This window comes from Hibiscus syriacus, unplaced genomic scaffold (assembly GCF_006381635.1).
Source record: "Hibiscus syriacus cultivar Baekdansim isolate YM2019G1 unplaced genomic scaffold, ASM638163v2 tig00117017_pilon, whole genome shotgun sequence".
Taxonomy (NCBI): Eukaryota; Viridiplantae; Streptophyta; class Magnoliopsida; order Malvales; family Malvaceae; genus Hibiscus; species Hibiscus syriacus.
Window position 1 is genome coordinate 3,557,241 of NW_024063526.1, and position 26,634 is coordinate 3,583,874.

Below are 26,634 nucleotides of genomic sequence, written 5' to 3' on the forward strand. Positions count from 1 at the left end.
ATGCAACTAATAATAAGAATTTTAGTTTGTAATTTTGTTCGTAGTTAACGTAAATTCCATGAGTTAAAAAAATAATTAAAATAGAGATAGAGAGTTAAGTTACCTTGCTGATGTACGTCGGAGTAGGGGTGTCGTCGTCATAGGGTCTAGAGTCGAGTTGTCGGTGTGGCTCTCGAGTTCACTGGAAATTTGGGTCGCCATGGTTTCTCTGTCGCACTGGTGAAGGAAAAGAAAGCAGAAGACTAGAAATGAAAAACTGATATGGTTCACGTGTAGAAGGAAGAAAGGAAAAGATTTTAAGCTTTAATTTTTTTGGTTAAACCACTTTTCAGGCTACTAGTTTTTAGGAGCTTTATATTTTGTTCATATATATTAATGATTAAATCACGCATAAGGTCGTCATGTTCAACGTATTTTGTGCTTTGGTCCTATCAGGGTAAAATTACCTTTAAGCTCCCTTATTTTAATATCTTTTGCGTTCTGGTCATATATTTTGTTATGTGTTTCAAATATGCATATTGATTTTAATAATCTTCGAACTTAGCCACTGTTATTTTAATTTTTTTATTTATTCGGATCCTTGTTTATTTTTTATTTAGTTATTATTTTATATTTTATTACATTTTAGTCAACATAATTAGATTTTATTACAATTTAGGCTCATGTATTTATTTTAAATTGATTGTTGAGGATCTTATTTGTTCATATTTATTTATTAGGTCCTTTTACTTTAATCCTTTAATTTTTCTGTTTGTGCTATTTTAGTACTTTATTTTTTTGCTATTTAATATGTTAAGTTTCTGTTTTTCTCTTACAGCTCATTCCTATAATTAATTCGATCCGTGAATTTTAATTATTTTTAATTTCTTTTTATTTTTTATATAAATTCTCTTCCACTCCCTTTTATTTACCTATTTTATATTTTATCTTTTAATACTAACTCTTTGTCTTTGTTGGTTTTATTTTTTTACTTTATTTATGATTTTTTGGGGATAATTTTAATTGATCAAAAGGTAAATAATTATGATCAAATTTTTAAATTTTAATTTTAATTTTTGTAATTAAGACAACCGATAAATTAAATGGTACTGAAAGGGCAGTTCAAGGGTGCTAATCATTCCTTAACTGTAACCGACTCCCGAGCCAGACATATTTCTGGTAAAACGTAGATTACGTAAGATGGTATCCGATCAACCTAAATATTTTTTAAAATGATCGGTGACGACTTCAATAATTTATTTCAAATCGAAACCAAATTCCGGGTCCATCTGAAAGGCGGTTGCGAGAAGTATATAATCAATATAATTGTACACTTAAATCCAATAATGATATCACTTTCCAAACGCATTGTAAATGTATATTCTAGATGTAAATGTGATTCTGAAAGTGGTTTTACGGTTAATGTTAGTATTATAAATGAGACTAAACATATCATAAATTATTTAAAATTTAATTTGATTAAAATTCGATTAATACTTAAATTAAATTTATTTAATTTTAATTTAAGTTTGAATTTAATTTAGATTTTTAACGAGTCAAAACGAATAATTAATAATTGATTTGAAAAGTTCACTATTTAAATTATTATTAATTTTAGTACTGATATTTATATGATGTATTTTTATAAAATACAATATAAGATTTATGTTCAAAATTAAATCGAGTTCGATTTTCAATAGGGTTAAAAATATTTTAAGTTATTTTTTTAAATTCAAACCAATTTCAATTTTTGATTTTAATTTCAAACTGAACTCATCTCACGAAACTTTTAAACCAAATCAAGCTTAGGGATGGGTATGTGTCGGGTCTGGTCAAATTTTTGATTCCATCAATTCAACCCAAAAATTTTAAATCGACCCAAATCTGATCCAAAAAATATACTTCTTTCACCTGATATGAATTGAAATAATTTATTCATTAAAATTATTTTTATTCAATAAAAATAGAGATTTAATTGAAATGAAATAATATATACATGAGTATTATTGTAATTATTCTTAAATATATAAGATAAAATTATAATTTTCTAAGTCAGGTCAGATTAGATATTTTCACCTTAAATTTAATCCGACCCGAACATAACTTTAAAAAAACTCAACCCGACCTAAACCTAAATATGATTTAAAAAAAAATATTAACCAGATCAAATCAGATCAAATCAGATCAAATCAAAACCCTTCAAATTCGGTTTCATACACATCCCTAATCAAGCTGAGCTTTAAATATTTTAAATTTAATGGAGCTCAATAATATTTGAGTGAGCTGGACTCAACTTGCTTAAAACACTAATAAACGCACGCAAAATTAAGGATGCGTATACTGACGTTACTCTCGAGGCGCACTAAAAACTCTTGAGACTATTTTCTCGTATTTCTTCTTCAAGCTCTCATTTTCCGGGAAAACCAACAACAAAAAAAGGAATTCGCTAAAATCATGCAAACAACTCAAATCCAAAATCCCATTCCTCTCTATGACATAATCATCTTAGGGGCCTCAGGATTTACTGGCAAATATGTAGTGAAAGAGGCTTTAAAGTTTCTAAATATCCCATCTTCTCCTCTTAAAACATTGGCACTTGCTGGTCGTAGCCATGAAAAGCTTACCAAAACTCTTCAATGGGCAGCTCCTCCTCCTTCTCCTGATGTTAGTATTATCATTGCTGATACTACTGACCCAGCTTCGCTTTTGAGTCTTTGTAATCAAACCAAGCTCTTGCTTAACTGTGTTGGACCTTATAGGATCCATGGTGAGCCTGTTGTTGCTGCTTGCGCCTCTTCTGGGTACCCCTTTTCTCCTTTTTGAAGCTTTTAAATGTTCATTTTTTCTGTATTTGGGTTCTTGTTTTTCTTGTTAAATGGTGGAAATCTGGGTTTCTTTTAAGGTTACTTGGGTGATAGCATGCAGTAGAAGTATGACATTGGTACTTGTTTGTGGGGATTTTGTTGATAATGATTAGATTTGTGGAAATCTAGTAAATTGGATGATGTCTACATTGGCCCTTCTGTTTTCAAAGTGAATCCGGCAAGGTGTTTCACTTATTTAGGTGCCCTTTTGGACAATTATGTAGGAGTGTGTATTTTCAGATATAGTATATTATCTAATTTAAAATTTCGAATCATTAAAATTGTAATTAAAATTGTAATTTGTATATGATCCATAAAAATTTGATATCCAATTTTCTAGATATCTGAACTTCTGAGTCAAATATCCAAATCCAAATCCAAATCCAAACAAAAATTTAATTTGACAAAAAACAACGACATAAGAGCGACTAGGGCAGAAACTTTCGTATTTTTCACTCCCTTAACTAACACATAAAATTTACTTAACCTATTAAATAGTCCAAGCCTATTACAGATTTTTCACCTCTTGCCTGCTTTTTTTTGGTGCATCAAAAGTATATTGTTTTATAATATATTTATGGGGTTTTAATTAATTAATTTACTAATAATATAATTAATTTAAAATAATAAAATATTAAATTAAGTACTATTTACTTAATAAATTTTATTAAATATAAAAGTTAATTTTTTATAATAATTTAAAGTTATATGAAAATTTTAAAATAATTATAAAATTAATTTATATCTTTTAAAAATAAATAAAATAATGATTTTAAATATTAAAATAATTAAATATAATAAAATAATAAAAATTGTTTTTATACATGACAAATTTTGGTGAAAAGGTAGAGTAAGATATTGAACATCGGCAGACGATTAACGTGACTATATACTTGTCCTATATCAAAATTAGGATAACACTAACTCTGTGTTGATATACTTCGGAAACTAGGATCTTGTGAGTAGTACAAAGAGGTTTTGACTCTTGACAAAGGGACAAGCAATTGTAAAAAAATAAAAAAAAAAATGTGTGAAAAGAAGATTAAGTGCTTTAAGAGTTAATCAATAGGTGATAGATGTTAACATACTCTAGAATTAATTCATAAACATTTTATTATAAAAGTGCGTCTCGCCACGAAAGGTGTAGGCCTTCACCTCGCGCGACTCTTTGCACCTTGGTGCGCTAGTGCCTTTTAAGACCAACTCTCTTAGATGTTATTAACCGAGTTAATATTCAATCGGCGTATATCATTATTAATCTTGTCACAATCATTGTTCATTTACTCTTAATATTAATTTGTTTGTCATAAATACAAGTAATACTAGCTTTCCTAACTTTAACTAGTGCTATTAAGAAAATCAGATTTTTTTTCTTCTGCTTTTATCCGGCCTTGGCTTATTCTATCTTAATCTTCAAATTCGCAACTTTCAGTGGAGCCATTAGTCTTATAACTGGTCAATCAATTGCCAAGATCCACCTCTGCGGACGAGTCTCTTGAAAGTTAGATGTCATCTTGTTTATGTATTTAAATGTGTGTGCCATGTTCTTGAATGTTGATTATGCATAAAGTGGTGAATTTTGGTGCTTTCTATGAGATTTGATTTTAAAGTAATGAGTTTTATTTAGTCTAAGCTTTCACTTCATTTACAGCCAAGGCATTTGATCACATCATTAACATGTCTGACAATTACTCTTGCTAACCTACACTGTCAGGTGTGATTATTTGGATATAACTGGGGAGTCGGAGTTTATGGAGAAAATGGGGGCCAAATACCATGAAAAGGCTGGGGAGACAGGTTCCTTGATTGTTTCAGCGTGTGGATTTGATTCAATTCCTGCTGAAATGGGGGTTTTGTTCAATACGAGGCAGTGGGTGTCTCCTGCTGTGCCCAACCATCTTACTGCATATGTAAGTTTGGAGTCTGATAAAAGAATTGTTGGCAACTTTGCGACATATGAATCTGCAGTTTTGGCTGTGGCAAACATGGATGAGTTGCAGGAGTTGAGGCGTTCCCGACCCAGGAAACCTACACTGGCAGTAAGCGATTATTCGACATTTCTGTATGTTGTTGATATCCCAGTGTGTCATGATTTGTTTAAGACATTAAGTTGTTGAAGGATGGGGATGACCATTGTGATTTTTCTAGATATATAAGAAATCAGTGATGCCCTTGCTTGATCTAGTTTATGACTTTCTCACTTCAAGCATTTTTCTGTTTCCTTGTAATGGTATTCAATATAATTGCTCTATTTGGCTGATTTGAAAATTGAGATGAACAATTAACTCATAGACATCACACTCTAGCTGTACCATATTTCAGATTTAAGGAAATCAAGCTCCATTAATCGTCTTAATGGAACTATTCTTCTACTTTTGGATATACATCTGTAGGAAGGTAGGGCAGATTTAGTATATACATAATGTTCCTTTTCCAGACAAACGGATTCTTATATTTTGCTGGTTAAATCTTGCTTAATCAATGTTGAAAATTTCGAATCATGATGATTCTTACAATGTCTTGTAACAATTGCTTGCTTTTATGGTTTCAGATTCCTGGTCCACCTCCCCCGGAAGGACCAAGTATAGAATATCAGGAGCAAATCGGTCTAAGGGCTGTAAGGCTGCCCTCGGCTGATGCTATTGTTGTTCAAAGAACTCTTGTTACTCTGATGGACAACCCCCGTGGTCTCCCTGGGATTAAGGAGAGTCCTGAACATACCGAAAAGAGAGAGGCCTACTGGTCATCCGTCAAGCCAGCTCATTTCGGAGTGAAAATAGCGTCTAAATCCCTTTTAGGCATCTACCGAATCATCGGAGTTGGGATTTTCATCGGACTCTTAAGTAGAATTTCATTTGGGAGGTGGCTTCTCTTGAAATTTCCCTCATTTTTCAGCTTCGGCTGGTTCCGAAAGACTGGTCCCTCGGAGGAAGAGCTGAGGAGTGCATCATTTAAGATGTGGTTTGTTGGATATGGTTTCAGTGACAGCAGCCTGGCTTCGGAAACAAACTCGAAACCCGACATGCAAATCATAACGAGAGTAACAGGACCTGAGATTGGCTATGTGACAACTCCAATAAGTCTAATTCAATGTGCTCTCATAGTTTTGAGCCAACGCAAGAACCTACCAAAGGGCGGAGTTTATACTCCTGGCATCATTTTTGGTCCGGATCTCCAAGAGCGGCTGCAAGAGAACAGAGTTTCGTTCGATCTTGTTTCAAAGACCACTCTCCGTGGCCCTACTGCTGCTTAAAACTGTGGTAAGTTTTTTGCATAATAATAATGTACTGTTGTTTTTCCTGTTCGGAACGTTAACTTGGTTTTGGATCAGTTTCTTCTGGATGAATAAATTGCATATAACAATGTAGACATGTTTTTTTTTGTTTGTTACAACGCTAAACATTTAGCAACACTGAAAGTTGTTTACTTTCTTTTGAGTTCTGATAAAATTATCTGTTTTCTGTTTTCTTAAGCTTTTGTGTCTTCAACCCAAATTCTTCATCCTCAAATCCCTTTCATCAGTCTCGAAAACTCTGCTCTGCGCTGTGTTATTGTCATCCCTTCTCGGACTCACCAAAAACAACGACCTGTCCAAAAATGTCCCCGCAATGTCTTGGATAGGTGATCTAATTTCTTTTGATTGAGACTGTTCCCACATCGGCGATCGAATTAACCGAATTTCTTATAATTTTTTAGTTAGATTTTTTAATAGAAATAATCAAAATTATCATATTGACAACGCACACATAAATACTGCACTGCACCAGCGGTAGCATGAGAAACGACAGCATCAAATTTACAGGGAGATAGAAGGGAGAAGGAAATGATAGTTTCTTTTGATCAATCATCCATCCATAACAACAAATACATGTTGGCCTTACCTTACTCATGGAGTGAACTATAATCTTGTAAAATGTCTGCTACTTAATGAACTGATATACATGTGTCAGAAACTGTTTCATGATAGGGAACAGTAACAGGACAAGTTGTATCGAGAAGAACAAGAATTTGCAACTACGTAGTAGAGAAAAGAAATCGACACTTTTTCGAAATACCTGCTTTTACCGAAGGGCTCCTACCAATTTGACTGTTAAGCTGATCGAAAATTGCAATTAAACAACCCTGTAATAGTGCCTCTATCTAAATCACCACCACCTATTTACTTCTACCGGTAAGTTGGTATCTTCGGGATGTACAGCTAGCTTCAAGTTCTGACCCAATTTGTCAAGCATTTGATATATTCTATCAAATTTAGGGTGTGACCTATCAAATACAGTGAACTCGTGGACTTCATTGTCTATTTCAATAGAACTTGCTCCTGAAGGTTTTTGAACCCCTATGCTCCTCATCCGAAGCCTTACACTTGCAGCGCTGTCCCAATCACCTGCTGCAGCAAAAATATTCCTTACCAAGGAATAATTTCTTGGATCAGAGGGATCCAACTCAAGTAGGTGATCAAGCACCTTCTCTGCGAGTTCCGTAGCATCATGCAATCGGCATGCCCCCAGAAGAGTACCCCAAATAATGGCATTTGGCTCAAAAGGCATGGTATGTATAAGTCTAAATGCTTCCTTCAAGCGCCCTCCTCGGCCTAAAAGGTCAATCATGCAACCATAATGCTCAATTTGAGGAACAATCCCGTAATCTTTCTCCATCGCGTAGAAGTATTCTACACCCTCGTCGATAAAGTCTGCATGGGTACAAGCACACAAGACACCTACAAAAGTAACTCTATCCGTCTGAAATCATTCCATCTTCATTCTAGAGAAAACATGAAGTGCTTCTCTACCACGACCGTGCATAGCAAATCCATGCAGCATTGCATTCCATGAAACTACATCTCTTTTCGCCATTCTGTTGAAGACATTCAACGCCTTGTCTAGACTGCCACACTTTGCGTACATATCAACTAATGCATTAGACACCGTAATGCTACATCTAAAGTTAAGCCTCTCTATTGAATCGTGCACTTTTATGCCCACTTTGAGTAAACCAGACTCCGCACAAGCAGCCAATATACTAATAACGGATCCATCGTCCAACCTCAATCCATGTCGCTCCATTTGATCATACATGTCGGTCGCCTCTTTTGCCAACCCCTTTTCTGCATATCCGGATATGATAATAGTCCAAGGAACCAATCTTGAGCGGCATCTTATCAATTCTCCAAAATTCGAATAACTATCAATAAGAGCATTGGGTACAAAAACATCACCCAAAAAACCTTTCTTTTCAATCTGGTGGTTCGACAGATTTGGATTCCTATATATCCACTCATTGGTACTTCATTGTACAATATATATAAGAATTATACGATAAGAATTATACGATATATATCCATCTGTATAGATATCATCATCTACATCCGGAAGCCTTCAACAGAAAAGGGTAAGTGAAATTATCAGCCAAAATCCCATTCCACAGCATTTCAAAGTAGAAAGAAAGAGCCTGGGTTGGCTGTGAGTTTTGCACACAGGCTCGTATCAAAGTGTTGTACAAATGAACATTGGGGTTTTGAATTTGGTTTAAAACGTAAGAGCCAAGGCCAATTGGCGGCATAGAGAGAAAGCAGAGATCAACTTGGGAGCAATATAAAGGTCTTGGTGAAGGTTTTGTTTGATTATTTGGGCTTGGATCTGTTTAACATTGCTTAAATTGTTGCATTTGTGGAGGTCCTGGAGTTTTTGTTCGAAGAGTCTTCTTGTAGAGGCCCATGAACGGGATTTAAGAGGTATAGACATGGGAATTCGGAATGGTTTAGAGATGGGTAGATGGTGGGAGTTCTGCATGACTGTGGGGCTTCGCAATGGAGACTTTGCTATATTTCTTTTTTTCGAAGGGATTTTGATAAGCAGAAGCTATCCATGTTTTCCTTCGGCTAAGCTTTTTTCTTTGGATTTGTTAGATCTAGTGGGATATATTCATGTGGGCTTCGCTTTTATAGATTTATGGTCTGCGTTCCATCTCCTGTCCATTTAGATGGTAGAATTCACCCAATAGGTCAGGTGGCTAAATTAATTAGTCCATTATATCATTTTTAAAAATTAATTTAGGATCTACGGTGAACATTACATTATAAAATAAATTGGTCATACTCACATGATGAGTTTGTCAAAATAATATTTTTATTTAAACTCGTCATGTCGAAGTGACAAGTTCCAATAAAAAATTATAATTTATTGGAACTCGTCATATCCACGTGATAAGTTTAAAGTCACCGTATCAAATGTCATAGTTCCCAAAATAAAATACTTGGTGTCGTATTGAACTAAATAATTAGCCTGCCTACGGTATTGAACCAATTCTACCCATTTATGGTGATCTTTATATAGAAGGTATTCAAATTAATTTTAATGAAAAATAATTTATAACCATTAATCGTAATAATTAATTGGTTTAGTCATTATATTTTATAATTTAATTAATTAAATTTATTAAATTTAATTAATTAAATTTATTAAAATTAAATAATTTTAATAAATTAAATTATTAAAAGTGAAGATTAGTATTTATAATTATGGACTTTAAGAAACAATTAATCATTGGCTAACCTTGATTAAATTATAAATATATTTTAAAGGAAATATGAGTATAATGGTTATTTTATGTAACAACTATATCCCGTATACCTTTCCGTACACGAGATACAGATCTCACACCACTCTATAAAACTTTTGTTATTTGAAAACCTATAAAATTTTGTTTCAATTTGAACAACTACAAAATATGATATTCATAGAAGTAGAATACTATATCTATCACTTAAGTACATTACAAAATATTCACTATAGTTTAATTACATGCCAACTAAGTTCTCAAATTGAATAAGATTGTCATAATGTTACTGATGAGTCAACCTTTAATTGATGAAAGCTGCTGCTATGGCAGCACTCCTTACGCAACTAATATGTTCCTTTACCTACGCGTGAAATAAATACACGTTAAGTATTTACTTAGTGAGACATAATACTGCCAATATATTACAATTATACGTCAGTAACTTATGAATACTATATTAAGAATTTAATTGCATCATTCAAAAGGACCAGTTAAGCCCTTCTCAGTTAAACCATAATTCATTCATACCTATCATTCTGTATATTTCCCCTGTATTCTTTATTTGCCATGTGTACATTAAATGTAAAAGTACTATACATGTATTTCACCAATGTGCCAATTGATCATGTATCTTTTATAATCATTATGGTGGCACCTTAAATACTGTTACTACATCGTTTTGTATTTTTATTTGGGCATTCTTTCATGCCCATTATGTTATGTTTACGTTTTCCTTTATAACATCCATTCATAATAGTTATGCATTGTTATACAATATATATAAATATATATCATCCCTTCATATCACTTATGCACCATTCATATCACAATACATTATAATTCCTTTATTCTTTTACCCAAATGTATTTAACCTTTCATATAACTTGCATATTTGACACTTTTCTGTCAAATGCATAGCTAGTCCATTATTTTTTTTACTCAACAATGTTTAAACTTTCATCTTTTACTCAATAGTGTTTTAACCGTTCTTCTAACTGGCATAATTGTCTGCCAATTGCACAGTTAGGTTATATTCTTTACTCAACAGTGTTTAACCTTTCATCTTTTACTCAACATGTTAATCGTTTTCTAACTGGCATAATGACACCTTCATATAACTTGCATATTTGACACTTTTCTGTCAAATGCATAGCTAGTCCATTATTTTTTTTACTCAACAATGTTTAAACTTTCATCTTTTACTCAATAGTGTTTAACCGTTCTTCTAACTGGCATAATTGTCTGCCAATTGCACAGTTAGGTTATTATTCTTTTACTCAACAGTGTTTAACCTTTCATCTTTTACTCAACAATGTTTAATCGTTATTCTAACTGGCATAATTGACACCTTTCTGCCAATTGCAGAGTTAGGTTATTATTCTTTTACTCAACGGTATTTAACCTTTAATCTTTTACTCAACAATGTTTAACCGTTCTTCTAACTGGCATAATTGACACTTTTCTACCAATTGCACAGTTAGGTTATTGACCTGATATTTTAGAACAATTTCTACTATAATAATTATTCATAATATCAATGAACTCTCTCAACTCATTATAAACTCTATAGTTTACATTGGTAGTGCTAATAACATCATTTCTTAACCCTTACTATAATTTAGGTGAGTTGCATACCCACTACTAATACTAAAATTCACCTAATTATTATGAACTTCTTATATTTGTACATATATTTCTCATACGAAAATTCATACACTTACTATGAATTTCTTAGTTCTACACATATAGTGCCCAATACGGAAATTCATACACTTAGTATGAATTTCTTAACTTTTTTCACACAAAGTGCCCAATACGAAAATTCTACATTTAGTATGAATTTCTTAACTTTTTGCACACGAAGTGCCCATTACGAAAATTCATACACTTAGTTAGGCTTGTAAATGAACTGAACGTTCAGCGAACCGTTCATGAACCGTGCGGCGGGAAGTTCGTTTATGTGCGTTTATTTATTAAATGAACGAACATGAAAAAGATTTTCTGTTCGTTTAATTAAATGAACAAATATGAACATAGGTCTCGTTCGTTCATTTACGTTCGTGAACGTTCGGTTATGTTCGTTCGGTTGTGTTCGTTTATGTTCGTTCGGTTATGTTCGTTTATGTTCATTCATTTATGTTTAATCCAATCTTCTTAAATCAATTTTGGTGATCAATTTGTAAGTATCTTAAAAATATTAATTAATCTGATATTCTGATGACCAACTCCATAATTAACCCAAATTTATTTGGAAAACCCAACAATATTAACATGGTTTAGTTCTTTTTGAACGATTCATAAGCTGCATACCTAGCACCGTCAACATCCACTGTGTCAGAACCCTATGTGACTACGCCACCAGCTGATTATCCGATGAGAAAAGAGGATTCCCAGAAACCGGTTGCTTTCGAAACCAAGTCCAAAGATTTATGTTTGTGTTCGTTTATGTTCGTTTATTTATTAAATGAACGAACATGAACAAGTTATATTCCTTAATAAACGAACATGAACAAATTTTTTTTTTGTTCGTTTATGTTCGTGTTCGTTTATGTTCGTGTTCGTTTATGTTCGTGTTCGTTTATGTTCGTTTATTTATTAAATGAACGAACATGAACATACCTCCGTTCGTGTGCGTTCGGTTCATTTCAGGCCTACACTTAGTATGAATTTCTTAACTTTTTGCACACGAAGTGCCCAATACAAAAATTCATACACTTAGTATGAATTTTTTAACTTTTTGTACAGGAAGTGCCCAATACGAAAATTCATACACTTAGTATGAATTTCTTAACTTTTTGCACACGAATTACCCAATACAAAAATTCATACACTTAGTATGAATTTCTTAACTTTTTGCACACAAAGTGCCCAATACGGAAATTCAAACACTCAATATGAATTTCTTAACTTTTTGCACACAAACTGCCCAATACGGAAATTCATACACTCAGTATGAATTTCTTAACATTTTGCACTCTTAGTGCCATTTGGTAATCACCATACATTCATCAATAATTCGTACAAATATGACTATCATAGCATATATGTACATAATTAAATGCACTCACCTGGATTGCCTCGCTATCATATCCAAAATGCAAAGTTGATCACTCCGGTACTTTGCCTTTGTCTTTAGTTTTGCTTGATTCGGGGGTCTGATTTCGATCTATTCAAGCATCCAATAATGACATGTACATTATCAATTGTTAGTATATTTTCTAATAATTATACTCAAATGTTATTCAAGAGTATATATATTATTAACCTTCTATAACAATTTCAACCTAATTGGCCGTTCTAAGCTCAATAGTATCGATACTACTACCCTGGTACTGATACTTTTATACTATGGTACCGATACCCCCTTCCGATATCGATACCAATTTTAGATACGATGTTGCCTGGTATCGATACCCTTACTATGGTATCGATACTACCTCGTTGGTATCGATACTGATTGAATCAGTATAGATACTACTCAGCTAATTCATCCCATTTTAGCCTATAGTATCAGTACTGTTCTATCAGTACCGATACCCTTGCCCAGGCTTTCCAGTTTTCAACCCGATTATTACATAAAAGGGGTCAAATTTAGTTATATTTACACCATACAATACTATCAACTCTTCTTTAACTATCCATACTAACATTCATTCATTTTAAGACTTAAAACATCTAGTACCCGTCAAGATCATTGGATTCTAAGAATCACACCAAAATTTCTAACTTGTTTTTAAACTCATCCAATGCTTCTAATCTCTTATTTACTACTTTGACAAGTTAATTCTACCAATAAACATCAATAAACACTCATATATCAACATATCATTTAAAAACCAATTTTCTTAAATCTATAATATTTCCTCCATTTCATAGTTTTAATCTCATATAACCCTTCCTTAAAGCTTACCTATTACTTAAGGTTACAAGGACCAACCAAAATCAACCGAAAACATGAGCTAGATGAAACTTACCTTAAGCTATGGAGGAGCACTCTCACCCACGGGAAGAAGAAGAAGAAGAAGAAGAGAAATAAGTGTTTCACTTTCCTCTTTTTCTTAAATCCCCAATTTAAATAAGTTTTAAATTCATTTCACGTAAAAGACCAAAATGCCCCTTCATTAAACTATCTCTTACAAATTGGTCTTACTTAAATCATTTCTTATTCTTTACCAATTACTCAATTTAGTCCTCAAAATTTTAATTCCTTTCAATTTAGTCACTGGCCTATTATTTGGGGTATTATAATTCTCCCCCATAAGAAAATTGTCCTCGAATTTAAAGACTTTATGCATTTACCACAATACCTCAATCATAAGAATCATTTTATTATGCGTTTTTTGGATTTCTCTAATCCAGATTTGTATTGGTTCTTTTTCATAATTCAATTCTAATTGAATTTCTATTTTCCCTATGACCCATTTTTCTATTCATGAATCAAGATTGATTGAAACAATTTAAAAATACTTGATGTTCAACTTTTCCCTTAATAGTGCATCAGACATACAAAGTCTCCCACAATACTACAAACATCTGTCGAACATGACCTCCAAAAGTCCTTAATTTCTTTATTTTCTAATTATAACATTCTTATCCAGAAACTTTTCGTCTTTCCTTTGTAGTATAATCAATGATCACTTCATACATATTTAGATGTTTCGTACATCTTTTCTGACTCATGATCATTCTCTTCCATTTCCACAAGTATTTAAGGCTCGTATGATTAACACCACTATAGTACCACTCACTATACCAATAATGATGCCAAAACTTTTAAGGCAACTCAACTACTGCTGACTCTAAATCATACGTAGATAATTTCTCTTGATTCATTTGATATTAAATCATAAAAACATGTTCAATACTTTAATAACCAACAAACTTGAATTCCACCTCTCGATCTGGAGGTAACCCAATATATTGATCTAAAAAGACATCTCTAATTTCCCAATTTTGATGAAATTATCAGACAATCCTACTTTTCTTATTTGAGTATCTATCACTTTAACCAGACATCATTCTCTTCACAATCATTATCAATGTCGCTTTAAGCAATTATCTTAACTCATCAATTTGTAATTCCATAAGATTCACCAAGAACATAGTCACTGGAATCTTTATTAATCATTTACTACTTTTCCACTCTCACTTATACTATGACCCATTAAGGTTTACGACTATCATTTTACTCAAGATTGGTTCTACATGAATTCCTCTAGCTCTAGCCAACCTTGTACTAATGTATGAGTGTATAGATCAAAGGGTCAACTAATACCAATACAGGCTTATCAAAGGGTCAACCTGTTAAAAATTTCGGATCATCCCGATCCTCACTGGTCATAATATTATAGATTCTAACGACTCCCCGAGTCTCTTGTCGCTACAATGATTCATCTCATCCCCTTGATCATCCATTTTCTCTGTTTCTATTAGAGGTTGCCAATGATCTTTCAGATTACACTAAATTATCCCCAGATTTCTTTGGACAATTTCGGGCAAAGTGACCGGTCTCACCATATTATAAGAAAACTCCACTAAGAAGTTTGCATACTCCCCGATGCACTCTTCCACATGTCTGACATATAACTCTTTCTCCAACTACTCTACCTGAGCTAGCAGCAACTGAATGAGACTGTTTTGTTTTCTGTGAAATTTTAGCAGAACTATCTTGGTCCGTATCTCTCGAACTTGAGCCCTTGCCTCTCTTAACATAATGGGGAGTTGAAGGCGTTCCAACCCTTTTACCTATCTACAACTATGCTTTGCTGCTAATATTTCCTCTTGAGCTATCTCGATAGCTTTGGCTCGGTTAATAACTTTTTACAAGTTAGGCAAAATCAAGGCCAACATCATTTCTTTTAATTTTGTCCACAACCCTCAATAAAAAAATCACGTCGGGCCTTATCATTTGGAACTACCTCCGTAGCAAAACGGCTCAACTTATTATACTCAGTCTCGTACTCGTGTACTGCTCGATCACCTTGTTTCAAATTTAGGAACTTTAACAACAATTCTTGTTTGAACTGTTCACCCACATACTTGTTCTTAAATTCTTCCAAGAAAAATTGCCAGGTCACTTGCTTCGGTGGTGCATACATTATAGTATTTAACCACCAAACTCGAGCTGATCCTCTAATTAAAGATATAACTCCACTCAACTTTTCCAGATTCGAACAATGAAGATTTTCAAGCATTATTATAACATCATTTAACTATAAGTCGACCTCCATAGGACCTTCACTCTCTTCTCCCCAGAACTCTGAAGCTCCCAAGCTCTTCATCTCTTTTGGGATCAATATTCTCGATGTTGGAGGAGCAGGGGGAGGTGGAGGAGGTTAAAAATGAGTTAACATAGTATTGAGAGCTTGTATAAAAGCTTTATACTATGGTATCAGCATCCCTTGATATGCAGGAGCACTAGTATTTTCAAATGAAATTGGCTGATCACTATTAGCCTCATAACTTTTGCTACCAGTTACTTCACTCATCTATAGATCCCCTGCTCTAAGCGAGTTTGAGGATTCTAACATCTTTTAGAAATACATAGTAACAACATTACTATTAGTAAGGAGTGTCATAAATTACACTATGATGACAACATATCAGTAACCTTGACAATCTTAATGGCATGTAATCCCCTTTTTCTCATTTTAATTGAACTCAGTTTTGCCTGAGAATCATTTAAACCTGTAGCTCTGATACCAATAAATGTAATACCCATATCCCGTATACCTTTTCGTACACAAGATACAGAGGCCACATAACTTTATAAAACTTTTGTTATTCGAAAACCCGTAAATTTTTGTTTCAATTTGAATAACTACAAAATATGATATTCATAGAAGTAGAATACTATATCTATCACTTAAGTTCATTACAATATTTACTATAGTTTAATTACATGCCAACTAAGTTCTCAAATTGAATAAGATTGTCATAATGTTACTGATGAGTCAACCTTTAATTGATGAAAGCTGCTGCTATGGACGCACTCGCACAACTAATCTATGCCTTTACCTACGCGTGAAATAAACACACGTTAAGTGTTTACTTAGTGAGACATAATACTGCCAAGATATTACAATTATACGTTGGTAACTTATGAAAACTGAATTATGAATTTAATTGCGTCATTCAAAAGGGCAGTTAAGCCCTTCTCAGTTAAACCATAATTATTTCATACCATCTTGAAAATTATTCCTAGTATGCCTATCATACCTATCCTTCTGTATATTTTCCCCCTTTATTCTTTATTTACCCTATGTACATTAAATGTAAAAGTACTATACATGTATTTCACCAAGGTGCCAATTAATCATGTATCTTTTATAATCATTATGGAAACACCTTAAATACTGCCATTACATCGTTTTGTATTTTCTTTTGGGCATCATTTCATGCCCATTATGCTCTATTACATATTTGACACTTTTCTGTCAAATGCAGAACTAGTTCATTATTCTTTTACTCAACAGTGTTTAATCTTTCATCTTTTACTCAACAATGTTTAACCGTTCTTCTGACTGGCATAATTAACACCTTTCTGCCAATTGCACAGTTAGGTTATTATTGTTTTACTCAACAATGTTTAACCTTTCATCTTTTACTCAATAGTGTTTAATCGTTCTTTTAACTAACATAATTGACACCTTTCTGCCAATTGAACAATTATGTTATTATTCTTTTACTTAACGGTATTTAACCTTTCATCTTTTACTCGACGATGTTTAACCGTTCTTCTAACTGACATAATTGACACCTTTCTGTCAATTGCACAATTAGGTTATTAACCTGGTATTTTAGAACAATTTCTACTATAATAATTGTTCATAATATCAATGAACTCTCTAAACTCATTATAAACTCTATAGTTTACATTGGTAGTGCTAATACCGTCATTTCTTAACCCTTACTATAATTTAGTGAGTTACATACCCACTACTAGTACTGAAATTCATCTAACTATTATGAACTTCTTATATTTGTACATATATTTCTCATACGGAAATTCATACACTTAGTACCAATTTCTTAGTTCTGCACACATAGTGCCAATACGAATATTCATACACTTAGTATGAATTTCTTAACTTTTTGCACACAAGGTGCCCAATATAGAAATTCATACACTTAGTATGAATTTCTTAACTTTTTACACACGAAGTCGCCAATATGGAAATTCATACACTTGATATGAATTTCTAAACTTTTTGTACACGAAGTGCCCAATATGGAAATTCATAGACTTAGTATGAATTTCTTAACTTTTTGCACACGAAATGGCCAATACGGAAATTCATACACTTAGTATGAATTTCTTAACTTTTTCCACACAAATTGCCGTATGAATTTCTTAACTTTTTGCACTCTTAATACCATTTGGTAATCACCATACATACATCAATAATTCCTACAAATATGATTATCATAGCATATACGTACATAATTAAATGCTCTCACCTAGATTGTCTCGCTATCATATCCAAAATGCAAAGTTGATCACTCTGATACATTGCCTTTGTCTTTAGTTTTGCTTGTCTCGAGAGTTTGATTTCGATCTATTCAAGCATCTAATAACGACACGTACAATATCAATTGTTAGTATATTTCCTATCAATTATACTCAAACGTTATTCAAGAGTATATATATTATTAACCTTCTATAACAGTTTCAACCTAATTGGACGTTCCAAGCTCTATAGTGTCGATACTACTACCCTGGTACCGATACTTCTATACTATGGTACCGATACCAATTTTTGATTCGATACAACGGTATCGTTACTACCTCGTCGGTATCGATACTGATTGAATCAATATAGATACTACTCAGTGAATTAATCCTATTTTAGCCTATACTATCAGTACTGTTCTATCAGTACCGATACCCTTGCCCAAATTTTCCAGTTTTCAACTTGATTATTACATAAATGGGGTCAAATTTAATTATTTTACACCATAAAATACCATCAACTCTTATTTAACTATCCATACTAACATTCCTTCATTTTAATACTTAAAACATCTAGTACCCCTCAAGATCATTGGATTCTAAGAATCACACCAAAATTTATAACTTGTTTTTAAACTCATCCAGTGCTTCTAATCTCTTATTTACTACTTTGACAAGTCAATTCTACCAATAAACATCAATAAACACTCATATATCGATATATCATTTAAAAACCCATTTTCTTAAATCTCTAATATTTCCTCCATTTCATAGTTTTAATCTCATATAACCCTTCCTTAAGCTTACCTATTACTTAAGGTTACAAGGACCAACCAAAATCAACCGAAAACATGAGCTAGCTGAAACTTAGTTTAAGCTATGGAGGAGCACTCTCACCCACGGGAGGAAGAAGAAGAAGAGAAATAAGTGTTTCACTTTCCTCTTTTTCTTAAATCCCTAATTTAAATGAGTTTTAAATTCATTTCACCTAAAGACCAAAATGCCCTTTCAATAAAATATCTCTTACAAATTGGTCTTACTTAAATAATTTCTTGTTATTTACCAATTACTCAATTTAGTCATCCAAATTTAATTCCTTTTAATTTAATCACTGATCTATTATTTGGGGTATTACGTTTAATGTTTTTTTAAATATTTTTCTTCGAAACTTTAATGGTGCATTGTATACTTGATATGGATTAAACTTTGAAAAATGATTAATAATGGAATATTTTGTAATACCCTGATTTTTGGGTTACTAGTTTTGGTAAACTTGGGTGAGTTTATGTTGGCCAAGAAACCATTAAAAGTGACAGGTCAAGATTTGGCTTGTTTTAGTTTGGGATTGAAAGGAGGAGGACTGAGATAGAAAATAACCCTTAAATTTATCCAAAGGCTGATTTTCAATTAAGATGAATGATGTCACGTGGAAGGCTTCTCATTTCTCTTTTTTAAAACTCTTTGTCTTCTTCCTCTCTTCTTTCAAATTCCATTCTTCATCTTCTCTTGTTGTTGGCCAAAGGTGATAACTTGTGAAGCTTTCCTTCCTAATCCAAAAAGATAAAATAAGAAATGAAATCCTCAATTCTCTAGTTTCCTCCCAAACTCATTCTTTTGAGTTTTGGCCATGGAAAACTATAACGTGGGTTTAGGATGGGTTTTTGATTTTGAGATTCCTTAGTGTTCCCAACCTGATTTTAGAGATTAGGAATCATGTTTTTAATCTTATTATTCCTTTAAATGAGTTGGTAACTCATTTCATTTCTTATGATTAATGAAAGTAGTGTGAGAAAACTCTAAAGGCAAAGGCAAGGAAAAGTTAGCTTTTGGGTGAGTCAAAGGTGTCAAGTTATAGCTTAGGATTAAGGTAACACACGTATAACTCTTATATACCATGTGAAGATCATTCCTTGTGTTTGCTTGCTTATTAGTGTTCACTGAGCATGTTGTGTGAATTTTGGTTAATCATGGCTTTAGATGTTTTAGGGCATACAAAGCATGTTAAATGACACATTATGGTTCCCTATAGCTCTTCTAAGATTTATATATATGTTAAATAACCTTATAAGGGTAAATGGTTGGGTTGGGTATTGTATTTTCATAGAAAGCATAGGTTTTCTAGGCTCGAGTATCGGTACTGGATGAACAGTAAGGAAATTGTTCTTCGTTTACATTAGAAAAAAATGTGTTTCGATATAAGAGTATCGATACCCATACATGTGGTATTGATATTATCTTGCAAGTATCGATATTTTGGGCTTAATATCAATATTAATATAGCCATTTCGATTATAGTAGCCATTTTTGGTATTGGTGCTGAAGGGAATATCGATACTATAGGTAGAGTATCAATACTCCCCATAGGAGTATCGATACCGAGGGATTTTACAAGACATCAAATGCATTTTTGGTATCAATACTAGGGGTAGTATCGATACCTAAGGTCAGCATCGATACTGAATAGTTAGTATCTATACCATCTTCATTGTTTGGGTAAGAAACCCAATTAATTGCCTACGGTTCAGGAAGAGAGTTATGACTCGTACGGACTTCTTTAATAAGACTGAAGTGGAAATAACTAATAAACTCCGATAATTATATTGAGGATGACATATATTAAGACAAAATAACACTGCCTTTGTTTGATGTTGGGAAACGATAAGGACACTCAGACTACTTCAGATGTACGATGATCGTGTTGTGTGGTTAGTCATCCGAATGTTTTAAGTCAGTGCTTATGCACTTTAATGCTAGTTGGACGTAGGCTCCAATGCTATGTGACCCCAGAGGCATCATAAGTATTTGGCAATGAGAACCTTTCTAGATGAAGATTTTGATGATATGTGATATGGGTCTTACCTAGGGTACCTTAAGTAGGTAAAGGGGTGTGAGTCCCGAGATTCTATGTGACCCTCTGACTACACCATTATGCATACTTTTTGTCATGTTTTGGATTGATTGCATGTTCATGCTTATACTTGTTCGCATGCCTATGTGATGAATGCATATAGTATATTAGAGTTATTTGTGTGGCATTGAGCTTGTGAGTTCAACGTTCAGAATATGTTTTCGTCCATATGTTCTTAGGAGGATAAATCGAAGAGCCATCGCCAAACTTGATTTCCAGCATGGGTTGACCTCACTAGAGTACGTCTAAGATTTTTAGTAGTTGAAATGTGCTTCATAGTGACCTTATTTTTGTTTGAGTCGTAAACTCTATTTCTTATGACTTTTTATTTAAATTTTAAAAATGGAGCTTTTATTTTGTAAATGTTATAATTTAATATTCAAACTTGTGTTTATTTTATGGATTTGATTTGATCATGTTAAATGTTGTTTTAAAGAAAACAAAATTGGGTTAGCCACTTTGGTGGTCCCAGGTGATGTTTTAGTCCATCGATCTTCAGGTCGTACTAGATTAGGGTATTACATTTAGTAGTGTTAGAGCATTAGGTTTAGTCTCTCCTAGGTCCTACGGGTGAGTCAATAAGTTTCAGTGAGTACATGCCTATAAAGTGTATAGAGAACTTAAAAATCTAGAACGACGATGCTAATCTTTTTTTCCTTCGATTTTAGATTAATGACCGATGATACTTCTCCTAGTAACGAGATGAGGGATGAGAGTTGAACATTGTTAGTAGAAGATCTAAGCAGCGAGTTTATGTCAGACTCGGTGGAAGTTCCAATCGATGTGGGGGTTGATGAGGCGACCTTCTTCCGCGATTTGACCTAGGCTCTGAGGCACATAAGGCGTACCATTCCAAGAGTCTACGCCATTCCACCTATGCCACTCGCTCCCCTATCACACCTCTGTAAGAGTCACCAGTCGAAAGACTACGCTGTACATAATGACACATTTTTACGATTTTGGGCAAGACGACCCCATAGCTATAGACCAATAGTTGAGAGAGACCTTGTGTACCCTTCACCTCACTCTGAGGGAAACTTGGAGTACACCACCACACTACTAAAGGTGATGTCATCGATTGGTGGGACACCGTAGAGTTAACCTTGGAGCCTAAACATCCCACCTGAGAATAATTTATTTATGAGTTTCAGTAAAAGTATATTGGTGAGACCCATGCAGATGATTTGATGATACAATTCACTCAATTGACTCAAGGTGACATATTGGTAATGGAGTATGAGAGATACTTTCTCTGTTTGAGTCGGTATGCATCGGAGCTAGTAACTACGAAAGATTTGAGGTATCAAAGGTACAAAAAGGGCCTTCATCTGGACATCTAAACCTAGTTGGCAGGTAATCTCTTGAGGATTTTCGTTGAGCTCACCTGCCAAGCTAAAGCAGTTGAGAGGGTACAGAGGATGAAAGCAAGGGTGATGAACAATTTTATACAGTAGAGTTGGAGAGCATTTGAGCCGGCTAGGTCACATCAGGATTCGACTAAGAGAGCTAAAGATTCTTAAGGGTCTTTGAGTTCCCCCGTTGAAGACACCTAGAGGTTAATATATACCTCAAATTGTGGGGATAGGTAAGAGTTTAGAAGGATACCACTAGCTTTATCTTTAATCGCAAGCGCCACTGGGCCAACGAGGAGTGTGAGCCATCTTAGATACAAGCACTGTGACAATAAACATCCAGGAGAGTGCCATCGAGTAACGAGGGCCTGTTATGTTTACGACTTGCTTGACCACTTCATTTGAAATTGCCCTGAGATTTAGAGTGAGGTTCCAATATCGACTCAGAGGTAGACACCATCTGATTAGAAAAGTCAGGGATCTTCGAGAGGTGGTGGTTCTGCTTTTGGCCAATATAGTCAGTGTAGTACTAGTCTGTTGCCAGACCTGCACTGAGAGTGACCTCAAATCAGTATGATGTTCGAGCTTAAGAGGAGTGTAACATTATCAATGTTATTTCATGTATCTTTATAGCATTTTCCTTTCCTATCATCGCATTAGTAGATATGAGATCTACTAATTCATATATATGTAGTGACCTTTCTCATGAGAGAGGTTTAACGACTAAGAACCAACTTTGTAGAGAATGTCGATATTTGATTCTCGCATAAAAGCTTGTCAAAATGTTGTTCGGGCCTTTGATGGAACTCAGAGAGTTGTGATAGGGAAGATTGATATCCCGTTTTGATTGGGCCTACAATTTACAATGTGGAGGTTTTTGTGAAGGATATAAATTTGACATATAATTATTTGTTGGGGGAGACCTTGGATTCATTCGGTTCGGGCAGTTTCTTCATCGTTACATCAAATATTAAAATTTTTCATTGATGGGAAGTTAATCAGTACTAGAGCCAAGCAAGAAATTTTAGCATATGTAACCTCTGATGTACCTTATATTGGGAAGAAAGAGAATGATTTAGAATGTTCATTCAGGGCCTTAGAATTTTTGAATGCGACATTCATGCTGAAGGGGTCATTTTTCCTCGTCCCTGATTAAGTAATTGGGAAAAGATGTATGTGCGCAAGACTTTGGAAAGGGAGAAAAGTTAGGAAAGGTTTCAGAAAGAAGCTACAACGAATTTTTCATCGCAAACCTATTGTCATGAAGAGGGACTATTTCAGGCTTAGATTTAGACCTAATTTTCAGCAATGTCAAAATAAAATGAAAAGGAAATTGGATTCAAGAGACTGAGAGGAGAAGATATTCCCTTGAGAACATATCTTACCCTAACAAGAAGTACATCTTTGGAGGAATGCATGACACTGAAAATCAACTGGTTAGTACAATTCGGGAGAGGGAACAATTGAAAGACCAAGAAATGTTTGAGGAGTCCATCAAAAGGTTATTTATCAATGTCGTTGGAGAAAATAGCAAGCCCGAAAGATTTCTAGCTGAAATTCGCCCATGTTTTCCAAGTAAGAAGCTCAACAACTGGACTATGGAGGACCTCTCTATAGTTTCTAGGATTAACCCAGAATAATGTTCAGAACTTACCATTGTGTTTGTGCCTATGAGCATTGAGGGATCTTTTGTACGGGAAGCTATGTTGATTTCACTTATTTCTTTTTGAATAAAAGATGCTTTCATTTAATTTCTCAAATGGCAATCAAATTTTCTTGTATTTTCAATCATTCTATCATTTCATTTCTTTCACTTGTTTTGTTTCTCTTCCAAAGTATATATTTGTTCCATATGTCCTTCGTAGGTGTCCCAATATTAATTGTATGAATATTTCTGAAACTAATCATGAGATTGATCTAGAGTGACTTTTATGTTTAGAATAGATTAATAAGTGCGAAAATGAGGTAAAATGTGAAGTGCCTATTGAATTATTAAGACTGATGGAAAATGAAGATAAGCAAATCATCATTCATAAAGAAGAAATTAAGACTGCTAATTTAAGGATTGATGAAGATAAGAGAGAAGTGAAGATTGACTCTACTATATCACAAATGACGAAGCTAGATTTGATAGAGTTGTTGCACGAATTCAGGGAAATATTTGCCTAGTCTTATCAAGATATGCCAGGGTTGGATACAAATATGGTGTTTCACCGACTTTTGATAAAGCCCGAGTACAAGACAACTCAACAAAAACTTAGAAGAATGAGGCCAGAAATGTTATTAAAGATTAAGGAAGAAGTGAGGAAACAAATTAACGCTCGATTCCTCCAGGTAGCTAAATATCCCGAGTGTGTAGCTAATATAGTACATGTACTGGAAAAAGATAAGAAGGTGCACATGTGTGTGTATTATAGAGATTTGAATAAAGCAAGTCTCAAAATGGCTCGGTGGAAAATGTTGTTGTCATAATTTGACATTGTTTATGTGAGTCAGAATGCAATAAAATAAAGTGTTGTATCAGTCTTCCTTGCTAGTCGTGGCTTAGATGATTATGAGACCCTGAACTTTAATTTTCTCGACAAAGATCTTTTGTGTATCTCTGTCTAGGAAGAATATTTTGAAAGCATTGGATCATGGAAGATGTATTTTAATGTAGCGTTTAATGAATTAGGACATGAAATTGGGGTTGTATTAATTTCCCTAGAAAATGTTTATTATCTGTTTACAAGTGAATTGGATTTTTTTGAAAAAATAATATGGGAGAATATGAGGCATGTGTTGTGGGGTTAAGAGCAACCTTACAAAGAAAAATAAAAGTGCTAAAAGTATATGGAGATTCCTTATTAGTGGTATATTAGTTGCGAGGTGAATGAAAAACAAAAGAATCCAAATTGGTTGAATATCAAAATTTGATCCTTGAGTTTGTCAAAGAATTTGAAGAAGTCACTTTTGTTTATCTCCTAGAGAGGAAAATCAAATGGAGGATGCCTTGGCTACATTGACTGCAATATTTCAAACCATAAAAAGGGTTGATATGATATCAATCTTGATGCAAGTGTATAAAACTCTCAAGATGTGTTTAATCTCGAGAGGCACGATATGTGGAACAAATATGAGTGGTCTTTCTATGGCAAGAAAAATAATGAGATATGGGTATTATTGATCCACCATGAAACAAATTGTATTGAGTATGCAAGAAGATGTCGTATGTGTCAAATCTATGCGGATAAGATTAATGCACCACCATCAGCGTTGAATGCAATGACTACACCATGGCCATTTTCGATGTGGGGCATGGATGCCATTGTACCAATTTCACCAAAGACTTCTAATGGTCATCGCTTCATTATGGTGGTTATTGATTATTTCACTAAGTTGGTAGAGGCTACATTGTACGTCAATATCATGAAGTTAAAAGTTTGTAAGTTCATAAAAAAAGAGATAATTTGTCGGTATGGGTTACCATAGAGGATTTTTTTAGACAACGCTACTAATTTGATCAATAAAATGATGATAGAGTTATGTACATAGTTCAAGATAAGGCACCATAATTCATTAACCTACCGTCCGTTGATGAATAAAGTAGTAGAGGCGACTAACAAGAACATCAAGAAAATTATGTCAAAGACTATTGACACTTATAAAGACTGGCATGAGAAGTTACCTTTCGCTTTGTTTGCATATCGTACTTCAATGTGAACTTCAATAGGGGAAGCACCGTATTCTTAGGTTTACGAGATGGAAGCAGTGCTACTTTTTGAAGTGGAGATTGCATCGCTTTGAATTTTAAATGAGGTAGATTTGGATAAGGCTGAGTGGGCTCAGACTCGATATGATCTATTGAACCTTATAAGGAAAAAAGATTAATAGATATATATCATGGTCAGATGTATCAAAAGAGAATGATGTGAGCTCATGGTAAAATGGTTCATCTAAGAGAGTTTTGAGAGGGTGATCTACTCTTAAAAAGATCTTGCAAATTTACAAAAACTTTCGTGGGTAGTGGATGGCTAATTAGGAATGGGTATATGTCGTTAAAAAGGCTTTCCAGATGGAGCATTGATTTTTGCATAAATGGATAGAGAAGTGTTGAGAAATCCCATAAACTCAGATTTTGTCAAGAAATATTACACTTGAAGAAAAGAAAAAAAATAAAAAAATAGAAAAAATAAAAAATAAATGAGGGTTCAAGATGAAAATTCGTAAAAGGCATCTTGAGACCAAATGAAGGATTTGAGTTGAAAACCCAAAAGATTGGCTCAAATGCATTTGATATAAGATATCTAGCAATTAAACCCTCTTAAGAGTTTGAAATTTCAGAAGACTCTTCACATTTGCAAACACTTTGGCAACGTTCAAGATCTTCTAGATAAGCTCTCCTTAGTATTCTAGAATTGATTTATTGAAAATTTTTTGTGCTAATAATGGTTGAAGGCATTTGTACTTTGTTTCTTGATTTTTACATTTTTATATGATTTACTTGACTTTTTAAAATTCCAAAATTTTCATCAATAAATT

General features: G+C 33.6%; 1 protein-coding gene and 1 pseudogene across 1 annotated transcript; one reads left to right on the forward strand and one right to left on the reverse strand.

The window, feature by feature from the left end:
* The first annotated feature begins 2,360 nt into the window (after nucleotides 1-2,360).
* On the forward strand, nucleotides 2,361-6,307 carry LOC120195648 (probable mitochondrial saccharopine dehydrogenase-like oxidoreductase At5g39410). Its single transcript, XM_039197603.1, has 3 exons — nucleotides 2,361-2,780; nucleotides 4,558-4,882; nucleotides 5,395-6,307. Exons 1-3 carry the CDS (start codon nucleotides 2,434-2,436, stop codon nucleotides 6,094-6,096), a joined length of 1,374 nt encoding a protein of 457 aa, XP_039053534.1. The 5' UTR covers nucleotides 2,361-2,433; the 3' UTR covers nucleotides 6,097-6,307.
* Nucleotides 6,308-6,621: 314 nt separating this feature from the next.
* LOC120195665 lies at nucleotides 6,622-8,132 on the reverse strand (annotated as a pseudogene).
* Nucleotides 8,133-26,634: the final 18,502 nt, after the last annotated feature.

What these genes read in the sequence shown, in the direction of transcription:
- LOC120195648 (XM_039197603.1), top strand. Translation starts at nt 2,434, where the DNA reads ATGCAAACAACTCAAATCCAAAATCCCATTCCTCTCTATGACATAATC. An exon ending in GCTGCTTGCGCCTCTTCTGG is followed by an intron (nt 2,781 to 4,557) that starts GTACCCCTTTTC and finishes CTACACTGTCAG; the next exon opens with GTGTGATTATTTGGATATAA. An exon ending in CCAGGAAACCTACACTGGCA is followed by an intron (nt 4,883 to 5,394) that starts GTAAGCGATTAT and finishes TTATGGTTTCAG; the next exon opens with ATTCCTGGTCCACCTCCCCC.